Source organism: Neltuma alba, unplaced genomic scaffold, assembly GCF_004799145.2.
Source record: "Neltuma alba isolate B1F8T4 unplaced genomic scaffold, ASM479914v2 tig00004369_pilon, whole genome shotgun sequence".
In the NCBI taxonomy this organism is placed as follows: Eukaryota; Viridiplantae; Streptophyta; class Magnoliopsida; order Fabales; family Fabaceae; genus Neltuma; species Neltuma alba.
The window spans coordinates 130,216-146,414 of NW_021633678.1; the positions used below are offsets into that span (position 1 = coordinate 130,216).

The following is a 16,199-nucleotide window of genomic DNA, read 5'->3' on the forward strand; positions in this document are numbered from 1 at the left end:
TGTAAAAGCAAATGAGACCCCAGAACATGAGTAGATAACTATAAAATAAAGTTCTCGTCAGATCTCCAATTTCAAGTATATATAGGAGACAATAAAGCTTTCAATTTAAATATTGTAACAATATTCAAGACTAATTTAACAGTAGAATCATCACGTGAAGATTATTTACTTTGTTAGATGTATTCCAGCGCATTTATATATACCAATTCCTTAAGGTCCTAATTTATAGATTTACCTCTAGTGATCATGTGGAGCTCCCTCTTCCCTTGTTTCGATTTCCTGGTCAAAAAAGTTTATATAACTTCTTTGCTTGCTACAGGATCAAGGGAGCGTCTTTTTACTCATGGAATTAGAGGGGAAGAATGAGAGGTAGTGGGAGGCGCGGGAAATGACAAGCTAATGGAGGGCTTTTTTTCTTGTTTTGCAAATTTTTTTCTTTTAATTTTTGTATTTACCAGCTAATATTTAAAAAGTGCCATATCAGATTAAAATAATATGAGATGTTCTTTTTTTTATTGGTTAGACCACAAATTACATGACACTTCAGGTTCATCTAAGAATCTCTCCCCACTCGAGTGCATGTGCCTCTGCCACAAGCGCTAGTTTGTCAGTAGCTTTTTGTTTCTTCAAAATAATCAACTACCTTCTGCCTTCACATGAATATCTATAAAATGAGCAGCTTAATTGCTACTCTTTCAATTCTTAATATAAGACTCATTTAACTAATTTGATTAAATTAAAGAAGATAAATAAGTTAGTTAATTATAAGAAATGTGATACATTTTTCTTAAAACATCATAATCATTTTTCTTAATACCTCCTCTCCCTCTTTTACTTGATTATGGTTGAGAGAGTGTCTATAGGGGCAATTTAGAGAAAATTGATAAATATAAGAAATTGGTGTTATACTTAGGACCAAAACTAACTCAATAATTGGGTCCTATATTAAGGACTGGAGGAGTAATATATAACTACAGTTCACTTTCATAGCTCTTATATTATCTAATGATTTATCTCATTTTCTTAAATCTAAGAAATTTAGTTAAATAGCACTTATATTAAAAGGGGGAGGGAATATTACATTTCCCAATTAAATCAAATAATGCTAGACCTGGAGAATGGAAAACTGAAAACATAAACAACTTACACCAATGGCATTTTACTTTGGGCATTTTGCCGTGCAAGGAACTTATGCTATAAAGGCACTTGCAGTAGAAGAAATCCTAATGGATGGAAATAAAAAGTAGAGACTGTTTTGTTAGATTGATCACTGCAACAACATTATTGACTTGCTAGCTACTCACACGCCCTCTTCATTTCTTTACCTAATCCATTCACATGTGTTCATTATTAAAAAATATATCAAATATAATTTAGTTTAAGTTTGTTCGTTTTTAAGACTGAAATTTGAAATAGGGAAAAAGAGAAGAGATCAATATCAGAAACTCCAAAGTAGCTTGAAAGATATTGAAAAACCCTCCTTTGCTAAAGCAGTTAGATGGTTTTGTTCTCTTGAGATAACTTGAATCTTCAGCTCCCATGAATACCTCATCAATTTCTAAGTCTGAACAAAAACCAAGCCTGAATCATATCCATTACCGTGAGAAATAAGTTACGTTTCCCTCTTTTGGGCCTCAAGCTCCTCTTTCTCGGTCTTCTTCTGGACAAGAAATTGTAGAACTTCTTGAAGGGTAGAATGATGATCACTATTCTTCATCTTCAAGAGCTCCTCACCCACCTCAGCAGGAGTGACATGAGTGGCAAGAATGGCTTCTTCAATTTGTGAAAAAAAGAGGATGTGATGAAGTTGAAGGTAATTAAAAGCAAGCTGCCTGAACATGGATGGAGTGCAAAATGACATGTGGATGTGAATGTCCATACGACCTGGACGCAACAATGCGGGGTCAAGCTTCTCTTTGTGGTTGGTTGTAAAGACTATAATCCTCTCATCTCCACAACTTGACCAGAGACCATCAATGAAGTTTAATAGCCCCGACAGTGTCACTGACTACATCCACAAAAAGATATGAATAAGTCATATATACAACTCAATTTAAATCATAAACTACATCTTATGTTGAGCACGGAAGGTAGTAAAAACAGAGACTTTTGTCTTGTGTCCATGTGACAAATCTCAAGTCGACCTATTATAAACCAAATTGCACACAAAAAAAAGGGTAAATTATTGAATAACCCGTTGGTTTGGGTAACCAGAAGTGATGCGATCCTGCAATTCAATAGTACAATCAATGTCTTCCACAACGACGATGGACCGATTCGCCATAGCAATCATCAGTCGCCGGAGGTCCGAATTGCGGCTTAAAACCGTCAGGTCCAGATCGTATATGTCAAAATGCAAATAATTCGCCATTGCTGCAATCAAGCTCGATTTTCCCGTTCCAGGTGGGCCATACAACAAATACCCTCTCTTCCATGCCTTACCTACCTTCCTGTAATACTCTTTCCTCCTCACAAACCTCTCCAAATCCTCCACGATGAATTTCTTAGTGTCTGGCTCCAATGCCAGCGTCTCGAACGTCGCCGGATGGTCTAGGGTCATCGGCGTCCATGCGTCTTTCAGATTGTCGCATATGCCATTGCAATTTACTGTAAAGATCCTCAGGGCTCTCGCTTCTTGCTTCATTAATTTCGCTTCTTGCATAATGAAGGGAAGGTACGATGCGAACACCAACTCCTTGTGCTTCTTGTGAAAACTGAGCTCTAGTGATCGAATTTCTGAATGGTCTCTAGGATTATTGCTGAAACTTTTGGACTCAACCCCACGGCGTATGAAGACCCATTTGAATTTGATGCCATTGAACACGTCCATGATGAACTCATCGCATTTCACGGTAATCTCAAAGCCCCTTTTGGCATCATCAGGCTTGCTAACTTTGAATCTGCGAGTGGAGGGGGAGATTTTTTTGCCCACATAAGTGACTGCGGCATCATAGATTTGGTTGCTAATGAGACCCTCGAACTCATCGATCACTATGGTCAGTTGGGAAGAGAAGCGACGGAAGAATCCACGGACACCATCGAAGAAACAGTCCACGATTTCGCCGGGCAAGAGGTCCCGAGCCACTGATCGGATAAGCACTATGGTGGTTGCGACGGAGGCGACCGTTGAAACAAATGTCTTGGTGGTGGCAAGGTTGGTTTCAACAGAAGAGGAAGGGAAGAAGAATGCCATTTTTAGGATAATGAATCGTGCAGGAAGAAGACCTGGGAAAAGGGTTGGATGCAAGGGCCGTCTGTCCAAGTTATTCAAAACACACTATATTTAGTATGTGAGCAGATCTCAACAGTTCGTTACGTAATAATAATCTCAACCACAAAATTTAGTTGTGGCCTCATAATTTATATATATATATATGACATACATATTTCTCCATTTTCCGTATTTTTCATACGTCACTTTGTCTTCTCTCTTTAGTCTTCTCTTAAACATTTACTTGTGGATAAATTTTAGATAAGATAATCACATTTAAAGTATAAAAAATGTCTATGCAATGCTGGGGATATTGGGAAAGCTATATTTGTAGTTTATTTTTGCTTAATAGAAATTTGAGAATGTTCAGAACTTGTTACAAAGAAAAAATCTATAATGAACTTCTCCGAAATAATTCTGTATGTTGTCATAAATTAAGTAGTTATTTCATTAATGAAAAATCTTAACATATAAACAGCAAATACGTATGTATTTTGAACTGCATGTAATTAGAGAGATTTCTAGAGAGGTTCTCACATGGTTTCTACTTTCAATGAAGCTGATGTGTTGAGTTTCACTATTTTATAAATACCAGTCACTTTTCTGCTTGATGAACGAGAGATGAATGTCACATATTATTAATATACCCTTCCGGTCCTTAATATAAGACTCAATTATTCAGTTGATTTTGACCCTAAATATAATACTCATTTCTCATATTTATCAATTTTCTCTAAATTACCCCTATGGATACTCCATCAACTATAATCAAGTAAAAGAGGGAGAGGGGGTATTAAGAAAGATGATTATGGTGTTTTAAGAAAAATTTGTCACATTTCTTATAATTAACTAATTACTTAACTTCCTAAATCTAATCAGATTAGTTAAATGGGTCTTATATTAAGGATTAGAGGAGTATCAACTTGAATTTCACATGACATCGTATACATGCTTGAATCTCATAAAATAATTTGCCACTAATTATTAAGTAACAATCACATATTCACACAATAATCCGTTAATTTACATTAGTTCAGTGAAAATGAAACATTAATATATATATTAATAAGGAAATTATATTCTGGAAATGAATTATAATTTAATAAACAAAATGAATTAAAATCTTATATTTAAAATCAAATTCAATCATCAACTAATTTTAAATTAAAGACTGAAGGTAGTGCAAATAGATTCTCCATCAAACAAAACACAACGCTAGCAACAATAACATTCACACAATTGTACTCTTCCTTCACAATTCTTCAAAAGCACGAAAATTAATCCTATCTATTTCCGGCTTGGTTAAAATGAAGCATTCATAAGCTCTCATGCCCCGTGTGAGGGAAAATTCAATCAACTAACATCGAGAAACAGTATGCTTATTAAAGAAGGAAGAGATGATCATATACGAACAAAGACGTAAATATACTACTATTCTAAGTATAAAACTCTAATCCAATTTATTTTCAGTATTTATCTATTTTGTCCTAGGTAATTATATGGTGAGTGCACATATTAATGAGTTTTCATAAAAAATAGTTTCAATGCACATGATTAATAAAATTATTTTTAAAAAATGACATCTATTTATTATAAATAATTAACTTATCAATTTTCTAAATACCTGCTGTTAGATTTTTGGGCTTGGATCCGCCCTTGATGGCCGGATTATTTGACCCGGTATAAAGAGAATATATCAGTCAAATATCCAAGCGATATCATGATATGTTTGACTTGGTCAAACATCCTGAATCATATCCAATCGGTTACGATATAAATCTAATTAATTTATATTAAATTAATTAATTTATATTGTATAGATTAAATATATATTAAGTATATATATTTAGAATTGATTAAGATTGATTCTGGATTTGAATTCAAAATATCATAATATTATGAGATAAGGATATATTATATCTTATCTCAGATTTTATCTGATGGGCTCAGTGGATATTTTTATGCTACCCAAAATATCCCTGACAAAAGCTATAAATAGAGGCTTCCCCCCATCAGTTCAAATCACTCCAGTAGTAGAGCTTTCCTACTATCTCTCTCTCTCTCTTAATTTTCTTTCTTGCAAAAGTGGTGCTCTGCTGTGCACTTAAAAGCTCAGACTTTTATAGTCTAGCTTAAGCGTGAGCTAAGGAGATCCGACCGACCCGACCCGAGATCTGACCCGGTATGTTTTCGATCCATTCTCCTATTTTTTTTTCTAACATTGGCATCAGAGCCGAGATGTTCTTGAGGCTCTCAATATATGTGTGCATATATATATTACACGCTCATTTTTTTTTTCCGCTGCACCGTGAATATGCCGTATGCCATTCGAACTGAATATGCTTGTGTTTTAAACTCAAATACACACTCCGTTTATATAAGTGAAGTTCGAAAACATTACTTGTTACTCCGTAAGATTTAAAAACGTGATCGAAGTCTATTTTCTGGAGCTTCCAACGTCGGCCGTTCGAACCTTGTTTTTGGGTCTTTAAAATTGATGTTTTTTAAAGAAAATAAATCCACAGAGTTGTAGAGCACGAAAATACGAGTCCATAGACACCTAAAATGCATAAAACGGAGCTCGGAGGAGGAAGATACGGCGGTTCGAAAATGGCGGGTCGCGACGGACCCGCCGGAGCTCCAGCCGGATCTGGGGCGACCCGGCTGGAGGTCAGGGACGACCTGACCAGCCCAAAACGGCGTCGTTTTGGGCTGGCCAGGACGCAGCGTTTCACTTAAGTGAAACGCTGCGTTTCGGGTCCGTGGACCCGGATCCCCTGGAAGTCGGGTCGGTAGACCGACCCGACCTAATTTTTTTTTTTTAAAAAATTATTTAAAAAAAAAATATTTTTGAAATAAAAAAAAAGGGTTTTTTCTGAAAATTTTTTTTGGACGCGCCATGTGGGCGCGTGGGGTCCACCTAGGGACCCTTTGGTCATAAAAAGCACATATATAGACTCCTTGAGACGTGAGGAATCAGATAGGACAGGTCAGGTGACGGCGAGAGGCCGGAAAGGCGGCGCGTGTATGACACGCGCCGGTCCCGAGAGTGGGCGATCCTAGCTCTTTAAAAAAAAAAAAATTTTTTTGCTTGTTGGGGCGCGCGTGAGGGCGCGTGAGGGACTATTTCTGAGCCCTGTTTGACCTGAAATATTTCTAAAATCATGAGCTATGAACTAATATATTATGTGCTGATTTTTTATGACTTTTTGGGTATGAAAAATAGCAAATAAATGTTTTGAATATTTATTTTTATATTTTTCTTAACTTGTTCTTTTTGGGTTTAGGAAATGGCCAACTCAAACTCAAATTCTAACTCCTCTTTTGGAAAATATCCAACTTATTCTCCACTTTCTGATGCTTCGAAATCTTCAAATAATTATGCTGCCGAAAGTACAAATAAAAGAAAAGCGCCTCAATCACAAGTAAACTCTAATGTACCTGAGGGGAGCAGTGGTAAAAGGAAATGTGTTCCTGACCAACAAGAGGAAGAAGTCTGCAGACCCAAGGACATAAATTTAATAGAAAAGATAGCAGAAAAGCATGCTGATGAATACAAGCATCAAAAGTGCCTATTTTCAAAATTGAATTATTATGCTAAACAAATTGTCAATGAGCAAGACGCACTCTTTTTCTCAAATATTGCAATCCAGTACAGAGAGGAACTGGCAAGGAGGGGACACATATTTAGTGAAGCATTTTTTAAACAATGTCTCTGTAGATGCTGGAAAGGTGTTAAAGAGAGTTTGAGAGAACCAATGATAAAATATATCATGAACGAATGAGTTTTTGTTCACATTTATATTTCTTTTCATTTAATGTTTACTCTTGAGACTTCATTTTTGGAATTATCCAATTTTTTTTTGTAAACATTCATGCTTCAATAAATAAAGTTTTTTTAATTTTTCAAATGCTTTATTTGAGTGGGAGTTTCATGAGGAAAACTCCAAATTGGGGATATGTTCAAGGAAAGTCAAAGGTAAGAAAGGTAAGAGACTAACCAGGAGTAATGGGATGGGAGCCAACCTAGTTGTCTCCTGATCATGAAAATGGTGAGACTCTTACCCAGGCAACCTATGACCTACTTGAACAAAAGTGTATATATTGCATACCATACTAAAATGCATTGTTGTCTATGTGATAGCACGATGTCTCAAAGAGGAATCAAGTCCATTATAGCTGACCTCGTAGGAGGTGACAAGCTGAACGGAGACAATTATAGCATGTGGCGTCGTAAGATATCGTATGTCCTCGAAGAACAAGAAGTCACTGATGTGTTGACTACTTTTCTTCCAGAGCCTGAGGCAAATGCATCGCGAAGGGACCAGGACGGCTACGCGGCCTGGAAAAGAAGGGACACTATCGCCAGAATAACCATGCTGAGTGCCATGACTGACGATGTGTTGGTGCAATTCGAAACACACCCTTCCGCCTCTGCCATGTGGGCAGCGCTGAAATCCGAATTTGACGGCACCTCTGCTGCAAGGCTTAGGAGACTCACCGTCAAACTTGATAATTTCAAGCTGGGTCCTAACACTCCCATAAGGCATCACCTAAGGGCAATGCAGAACTTAATCAGGGAGCTTAAGGAAGCCGGAGGCGCTCTATCTGACGAGCAACAGATTCAAGCTGTCATGAGATCTCTCCCAGCAAGTTGGGATACCATGAAACACACCATTACTCATAATGAGAGTATAAAAACCTTTGCTGATGTAGCTCGCCACCTCCAACTGGAGGATGATCGGATGGAAACTGTGAAGCCTGTTAGTAAGGCATATTTAACTGAAGGAAAGGGAGGGACAACCTCCCAAAACCAGTCCAAGAGAAGCAAAGGCTCTCAAAATAAGAAAGGCGGCCCTAAAGTGAAGAAGGGAAAGAGTCCCTTCAAGAAAGGCAAGAAACCTGCAAAGAAGCGGAACATAGCAACCATCAAATGCTATGCTTGCCAACAAAAGGGACATTATGCCAAGGACTGCCCTGAGCAGAAAAAGGTATTGGATTCAGATTCAATACATTTCTCTTATGTTTCTAGCACTGCGTTTATTGCTGAAACTAATCCTGTTTGGGTTATAGACTCAGGGGCCACAGACCACGTGAGCAAGGATCGTGGGAACTTCACAGAATTTCGTCGGTTACCAGCAAGAAGCAGATGGCTTTATGTTGGGAATAACGCGAGAGTAGAAGTCAAAGGGATCGGTACTTGTGAGCTGACCCTGCATGGAGGAAGGACCCTAGTCCTGCAAAATGTCCTCTACGCTCCGGAAATCCGACGAAATCTTGTGTCTGTCATTTCCTTAGTTAAATTTCGTTTTAATGTCTTTTTTCATGATTTCACAGTAGACATTTCGTATGGGACCAACTTTTCAGTTTCTGGTTATGTTTCAGATGGTTTCTTTGTTTTAGAAAATTTCAATGATAATTTTTCTAGTTCTTGCTATGCGCTTTCTTCCGATGTCAATTACGATATATGGCACGCTAGATTAGGACATATTGGTCAAGAACGCATGACCAAACTAGCAAAAGAGGGTTTGCTAGGAAACGTGTCCAAAAAGGAAATGTCTCTGTGTGAACATTGCCTTGCTGGCAAGAGTACAAGGAAGCCTTTCGGAAAGGCAACCAGGGCTAACCAACCTCTTGAATTGGTACACTCTGATATTTGCGGACCAATGAGTGTTAGGGCACGTCACGGAGCATGGTATTTTATTACCTTCATCGATGATTCTTCCCGATATGGCTATACTTACCTGATTTCCCACAAATCTGAGGCATTAGAGTGCTTTAGAAAATATCTCAATCTAGTGGAAAATCAGCTAGGTTCAAGAATCAAAGCCTTAAGAACTGACCGAGGCCGAGAATACCTCTCTGATCAGTTCAAGGAGCTCTGTGAAGAAAGGGGCATTGTTAGGCAACTAACAATCCCTGGCACTCCTCAACAGAACGGAGTTGCTGAAAGGAGAAATAGAACTCTCCTCGATATGGTTAGATCAATGATGGCACAAGCTGAGCTTCCAACCTCATATTGGGGAGATGCTCTTCTAACCGCCACATTCATACTTAACCGAGTGCCTTCTAAATCAGTCACAACAACCCCTTATGAATCATGGACAAACCGCAAACCGGATCTAAGCATCCTAAGACCATGGGGGTCAGCGGCCTATATTCGTGATTCTTCCCATAAATATGACAAGTTAGAACCAAGGGGCAAAAAGTGTATCTTCATAAGATACTCTGAGAACTCTAAGGGGTATGTCTTCATTGGTGAAAATGATGACGGCTCAGTGACTGAGATAGAGTCAAGGGACGCAACGTTCATAGAAACCGAATATCCTAGCAGAGGGAGTATTGATCGAACAAGCCGTCTTTATGAGGATGATGGCAATGAGGTACAACAAAGTGTTCCTCAGTCTACTGATCCGAGTGGGAGGGTTGAACCATTTTCACAACAAGGTTTAACCCAGTCACAGGAAGTAAGTCCTGCAACTACCCCACTTAGGAGAAGTAACAGGGACAAAACCCCTAAGAGACGCTTCTCAATTGAAGGAGCAACCTTCATCGTTAGTCCAGAGCACGATGAAGAAGACCCCGTAAGTGTTAAAGAAGCACTAACAGGACCTGCTAAGGAAAAATGGCAGAAGGCCTTACAAGAGGAAATGGATTCCATGGAATCCAACCAAGTATGGGAATTAATTGATCTACCACCTGGCCGAAAGGCAATTGGGAGCAAGTGGGTTCTCAAGTACAAACGTAAGGCTGATGGATCAATTGACAAACCCAAAGCAAGGTTAGTTGCCAAAGGGTATACACAACGGGAAGGAGTGGATTACGCAGACACCTTCTCACCTGTTGTACGTTTCAACTCGATACGACTGATACTGGCTTTAGTAGCAAGTTTAGACTTAGAGTTACATCAGATGGATGTAAAAACCGCCTTCTTAATGGAGAACTAGATGAGGAAATCTATATGGAACAGCCTGAGGGCTTCATACAGAAAGGGAACGAACAAAAGGTTTGTAAACTATTGAGATCCATTTATGGACTCAAGCAATCATCTAGGCAGTGGTACTTAAGGTTCCACAAAGCTATAAGCTCCTATGACTTTGAAATGATCGAGGAAGATCACTGTGTTTATATCAAGCGGTTTGGAGACAACTTTGTCATTCTATCCCTCTATGTTGATGACATACTACTGGCTGGTACCAATCTTAAACTAATAAAGATGATCAAAGAGTGGTTATCCTTGAACTTCGAGATGAAAGACATGGGCGAAGCAGAATATATCTTAGGCGTTAAGATAAGAAGAGATCGTTCTAGAAAATTGCTGTCATTGTCACAAAAGGCATACATAGCAAAGATTCTTGAGCGTTTCAATATGAGAGACTGCAAGCCTATGGATACCCCTGTGGTTAAGGGACATAACCTAAATGAGGAAATGCGCCCTACAAAACAATGCGATATAGAACGCATGAAGAGAGTCCCATACTCAAGTGCCGTTGGCAGCCTAATGTACGCCATGTTGTGTACCAGGCCAGACATATGCTTCGCAGTAGGACTTGTGAGTCGATTCCAATCCAATCCAGGAATCAAACACTGGGAAGCAGTAAAGAGGATTATGAGATATCTAAAAGGAACCATGGACTATGAGCTATGCTATCAAGGAAATGGCCTTCGTGCGGAAGGTTATTCCGATGCTGATTGGGCAGGAGACCTGGACGAGCGACACTCGACGTCAGGCTATGCTTTCCTACTGAATAATGGAGCAATCTCCTGGAGCAGCAAGAAACAAACGTGTGTGTCTCTTTCATCCATGGAAGCAGAATATGTAGCCTGTTCTGCAGCTGTCCAAGAAGCTGTGTGGCTCAAAAGATTCTTAGTACGATTGGGAATCCATGGTGGGAGTGAGGGACCAACTCTGATTCACTGCGATAGTCAAGCAGCAATCGCCTATGCAAAGGACCCTAAGTACCACAATCGTACTAAGCATATAGACATAAAGTATCACTTTGTAAGGGATATGATCGCTAAGAAACAAGTGACAGTTCAATACTTGTCCACTCATAAGATGTTGGCAGATCCCCTAACCAAGCCTATAGCTAGAGATCCTTTCGTTAAGCATGTAAAGGCCTTGGGCATGCATAGAGCATGATGTATTGAACTCCTTTTTCTTTTTGATCCTTTTTTTGTTCAAATACGCAGGCACAAGGCATGTTGTACTGAACCTTTTCTCTTACTTAGTAATTCAATGCATTTTTCTTCAAGAAAATTTTTATCTTGTATATTTGTGTATTTATACATGCATAGGCACAAGGTATGCAATACAAATATGTCGTACAGGTCACAAGGTTGGCTCACTCACACGAGCAACTGCCTCGCTATGTTCTCATGGGATATAGAAGGTTTGACAGCAGATGATCACCATGAGATGGTAGAGAAGAATCACTGCACGAATGTCACCTCAGCTAGACTGAGATGAGACCCATAAAAAGTTTGGGCCGAATCATGGATAATGTGTCATCCATGAGACCTGTAGCCAGACAAGGAACTCTTTACTAGTGAGACGTCATATATAGTTGTGATGAAAGAGCTCCTGGTCCAAATGTTGGAGTACATTTGGAACTTAAGTCTGTACGGTGCTATTAAAACCAAAAGCGACATACTCCACTTAGTGGATTGAGCACCGTAACATGCAATTCATACTGCATGAGCTCACTCAAATCCGCAACAAGGGACGTAGATGGAAGATCCCTGATCCATTACGGTGTGAGTCCCAGAAAGGAAATAAACCTTTCATAATGCCCTTAAGACTTAGACAACATCACAAGGTTTTGGTTTAGTGGCAGCTACTCTAGCCTAAACCCCATGGTCAAGAATGATACGATCTAACGGGTCAAGACTGAGAAAGCGACTATGCCAAATCTAAATGATGAATAGTCAGAAGGAAGGTTTATCCTGAAATACACATCTACGTTGGTGTCTGTGACATGTCCCTTGCAGGTTGAACAGAACAACTAAGCAAGTGTGGATACCATACGTATGAAAAAGGCAATCTGAGTAAACAAAATAACTCGAGAGGGATTAGATATGCCACAAGTAAAGTGTATGGATAAAACTAGGGCATTCGAGGCAACAAGCATACAATTTGCAGGTATACCAAGGGTGTTCTTGTGTGCTGGTCCTGCATAAAGGATTCCTAGTGCACAGGCGCCCGAATCGATGACGTCATGCCCACGCGGTCACGGCAGACACCTAGTATGAAGCAATGAAAGATTTAGCTATCGCACGATGGACAGCCCATCAAGTGCGAGTGGGAGATGTTAGATTTTGGGCTTGGATCCGCCCTTGATGGGCCGGATTATTTGACCGGGTATAAAGAGAATATATCAGTCAAATATCCAAGCGATATCATGATATGTTTGACTTGGTCAAACATCCTGAATCATATCCAATCGGTTACGATATAAATCTAATTAATTTATATTAAATTAATTAATTTATATTGTATAGATTAAATATATATTAAGTATATATATTTAGAATTGATTAAGATTGATTCTGGATTTGAATTCAAATATCATGATATTATGAGATAAGGATATATTATATCTTATCTCAGATTTTATCTGATGGGCTCAGTGGATATTTTTATGCTACCCAAAATATCCCTGACAAAAGCTATAAATAGAGGCTTCCCCCCATCAGTTCAAATCACTCCAGTAGTAGAGCTTTCCTACTATCTCTCTCTCTCTCTTAATTTTCTTTCTTGCAAAAGTGGTGCTCTGCTGTGTACTTAAAAGCTCAGACTTTTATAGTCTAGCTTAAGCGTGAGCTAAGGAGATCCGACCGACCCGACCCGAGATCCGACCCGGTATGTTTTCGATCCATTCTCCTATTTTTTTTTTTCTAACACCTGCAAATTAGTTATCTAGCTTAGATATCACTTAAACTATGCTTCAGATGTGCTTCATATAACCCTCTCGCATACAACTTCCACAATTAATATAAAAATTTGCGGTAGATAAATGCCAACTAGCCAAAATTGCACAGTGCTAATAGGAAACTAACAGAAGATCAAATCCACATTTATCATGAGACAGGAGTAAGTTATGTTTCCCTCTCTTTAGCCTCAATCTCTTTATCATTCTCCATCTTTTTTTGTACAAGAAACTGTCGAAGGTCTTGAAGAATAACAGAGAAGTGATGGTCATCACTACTGTTATTACTATTACTATTATTACTCTTTATCTTCAAGAGCTGCCCAGCCACTTCAGCAGGAGTGATATGAGTGGCAAGAATGGCTTCTTCAATTTGTGAAAAAAGAGGATGGTGATGAAGTTGAAGGTAATTAAAAGTAAGCTGCCTGAACATGGATGGAGTGCAAAATGACATGTGGATGTGAACGTCCATACGACCCGGACGCAAGAATGCTGGGTCAAGCTTCTCTTTGTGATTGGTTGTGAAGACTATAATCCTCTCGTCCCCGCAGCTTGACCACACACCATCAAGGAAGTTCAATAGCATTGGCACTATCGGCATTGTCTTTAGCTACATTCAAAAACATATCAACAAGTCATTTGCAAGTGTCATTATATATAATTAGTTTTTTTGGCCAGTAATATGTATAAGTAGTCTCATACAATTAATTTTGGCCTGGGAGTTCGATTAAATTATTTGAAGAAAAAGGGTAGAAATAAAGATTCGTGTCTGACTGACAATACCAAGATAATTTTAGTGTCTGCTATCCTTCTTGTTGTCTAAATTTTTTTTAATTCCCAAATATTTTTTCTTGTTTCTTTTTATTATTAGATTTTACACAAAATAATTGGTCTTTTAAGTAAAAAATGGTGCAGTTTTCAATCATTTCATTATTTTATTTAAAGAATATTTTAAAATTGTTTGTAATTTCTTTTTAATTTAAATATAATTATTTTTTGAAAAATCAGAAAAAAATTGAAAATTGCATCACTTTTTTATTCATGAGATATAAAATTTCATTTTTTTTATATAAAATCTAATAATAAAAAAAGAAAAAATATTTTGGAACTAGGAAAAAATTAATGAGCATAAAAAAAGAACTCCTGATAGTGATAGAGGACAACTAAAGTCTAAAACCCCAAATTCTAAGAGAATGACATTTAGTCCTTAATATAAGACTTAGTTAACAATATGAAGAAATTAAGAAAGCTAAAAAATTGCTTAATTATAAGAATGTTACATAATCTTTCTTAAACACTTATATGCATTGTTAGATTATATATCAACTTACAAGTGGAGCACATTAATTTGAAGAAAAATAATAAATATAATGCTTTAAAGTAATTTGTTCAACTTTCTTAATATTCTTAAATTAATCAACTAGATCTTATACTATTTTCAGCTCTTAATATAAGAGTTAGTTGACTAATTTGAGTAAATTAAGAAAATTAATTGAGTTAGTTATTTTGTAATAAATAGGTATTGTTTTTTCTAAAATATAATTATTAATCAAGTGTACTGGCTAGAACTACTATTATTATAAGGACTATGTTGAAAAAAAATGAGTAAATATGAAAAACAAAGTAAATTGTAATCTTATATTTTGGACCAAATTAAAAGTCAAACTAACTCTTATATTAAGTACCAGAGGTGGTATTACATATGTTACTTAATACTACCTCTAGTACGTAATATAAAATCTCGTTTAACTTTTATTTTGATCATAAATATAAAACCTCAATACACTTTGTCTCTCATATTTATCTATTTTTTTCTCTAAGGTAGTCTCTGTAGTAGTTATATATGTTATAATATTCTTGTTAATACACATGATTAGTAATAATATTTAAGAAGAAAAAAAATATATTTATTACAAATAATGAGACTTTCTTAATCCCCTCGTTTAAATTAGTGAAATAGCTCCTGTGGAGGTAGTATTGAATAACCTGGAGGGGTGGTTCTGGGAAGCATAAAGCAGCCATGCGATGCTGGTATTCAATGGTGCAGTCAATGTCCTCCACAGCGAGAATGCATCTTTTCGCCATATTCATCAGTAACTTTTGGAGCTCACGATCGCATGATGTTAGAAATCTCGTGAACTCCAAATCGTATATATCAAAATGCAAGTAATTCGCCATGGCTGCAATCAAACTTGATTTCCCTGTTCCGGGGGGCCCTGACAGCAAATACCCTCTCTTCCATGGCTTCCCTACCTTCCTGTAATATTCTTTCCTTCTGACAAACCTCTCCAGATCCTCCTGAACGAATTTCTTCATGTCCGGCTCCAATGCCAGGGTTTCAAATGTCACTGGATGCTCTATCTTTGCCGGCATCCATACGTCGTTTAGACGCAGATCTAACCTAAGGAAATCCACTGCAAAGATTCTCGGAGCCGTCGCTTCTTGCTTCATAAATTCCGCTTCTCCTATAATGAAGGGAAGGTACGACGTTAATACCAATTCTCTGTATTTCTTGTGGAAACTCAGCTCCAATGATCGCACCATCATCGAATTCAGGTCCCTCGGATTGTTGGAATTTTCCGACTCAACCTGAAAGACCCATTTAAATTTGACGCTACTGAAGACGTCCACGAAGATGATCTCGTCGCGTTCCATGATGATCTCGAAGCTCTGTTCAGGATCAGGATTGGTAACTTTGATTCTGCGAGTGGAGGGGGAGATTTTTCTGCCCAAATACGTACGGACGGCATCGTAGATTTGGTTATTCACGAGGCCATCGGCCTCGGTGATCACCATGGTGATTTGAGAAGAGAAGCGATTGAGTAATCCTCGGACACTACTGAAGAAAATATCTTGAATAATGTCGCAGGCGAAGAGGTTTCGAGCCACCATCGCAATCGCGACGACAGGGGTGGCCATGGAAATCAACGTTTTCGCGGTGGCGGAAAAGGAAGAGAAGAGCGTCGTCATTTCTCGGTGGATGTAACGGAGGCGTGTTGCTCGGTAAGTAATGGCTTGACGAAGCTTTTTGTCTTTGGAATAGCGTTTGATAAATTCAG

At 38.1% G+C, this 16,199-nt stretch overlaps 2 protein-coding genes across 2 annotated transcripts; both read right to left on the minus strand.

Annotated features, from left to right (window-relative positions):
- Positions 1–1,612: 1,612 nt before the first annotated feature.
- LOC114744457 (protein HYPER-SENSITIVITY-RELATED 4-like) lies at positions 1,613–3,193 on the minus strand. Its single transcript, XM_028932627.1, has 2 exons — positions 2,195–3,193; positions 1,613–2,008 (listed from the first exon to the last, which is right to left on the minus strand). The coding sequence occupies exons 1-2, from the start codon at positions 3,191–3,193 to the stop codon at positions 1,613–1,615; spliced, it is 1,395 nt and encodes a 464-aa protein (XP_028788460.1).
- Positions 3,194–13,309: 10,116 nt separating this feature from the next.
- On the minus strand, positions 13,310–16,110 carry LOC114744458 (protein HYPER-SENSITIVITY-RELATED 4-like). Its single transcript, XM_028932628.1, has 2 exons — positions 15,127–16,110; positions 13,310–13,744 (listed from the first exon to the last, which is right to left on the minus strand). The coding sequence occupies exons 1-2, from the start codon at positions 16,108–16,110 to the stop codon at positions 13,310–13,312; spliced, it is 1,419 nt and encodes a 472-aa protein (XP_028788461.1).
- Between the last annotated feature and the right edge of the window lie 89 nt (positions 16,111–16,199).

Bases quoted from the DNA above. Each gene is read 5' to 3' on its own strand.
- LOC114744458 (XM_028932628.1), bottom strand. From the start codon at position 16,110: ATGACGACGCTCTTCTCTTCCTTTTCCGCCACCGCGAAAACGTTGATT. The intron at 13,745-15,126 runs GTTATTCAATAC...ATGTAGCTAAAG, and splicing joins TCCCAGAACCACCCCTCCAG to ACAATGCCGATAGTGCCAAT.
- LOC114744457 (XM_028932627.1), bottom strand. From the start codon at position 3,193: ATGGCATTCTTCTTCCCTTCCTCTTCTGTTGAAACCAACCTTGCCACC. The intron at 2,009-2,194 runs GTTATTCAATAA...TTGTGGATGTAG, and splicing joins CTGGTTACCCAAACCAACGG to TCAGTGACACTGTCGGGGCT.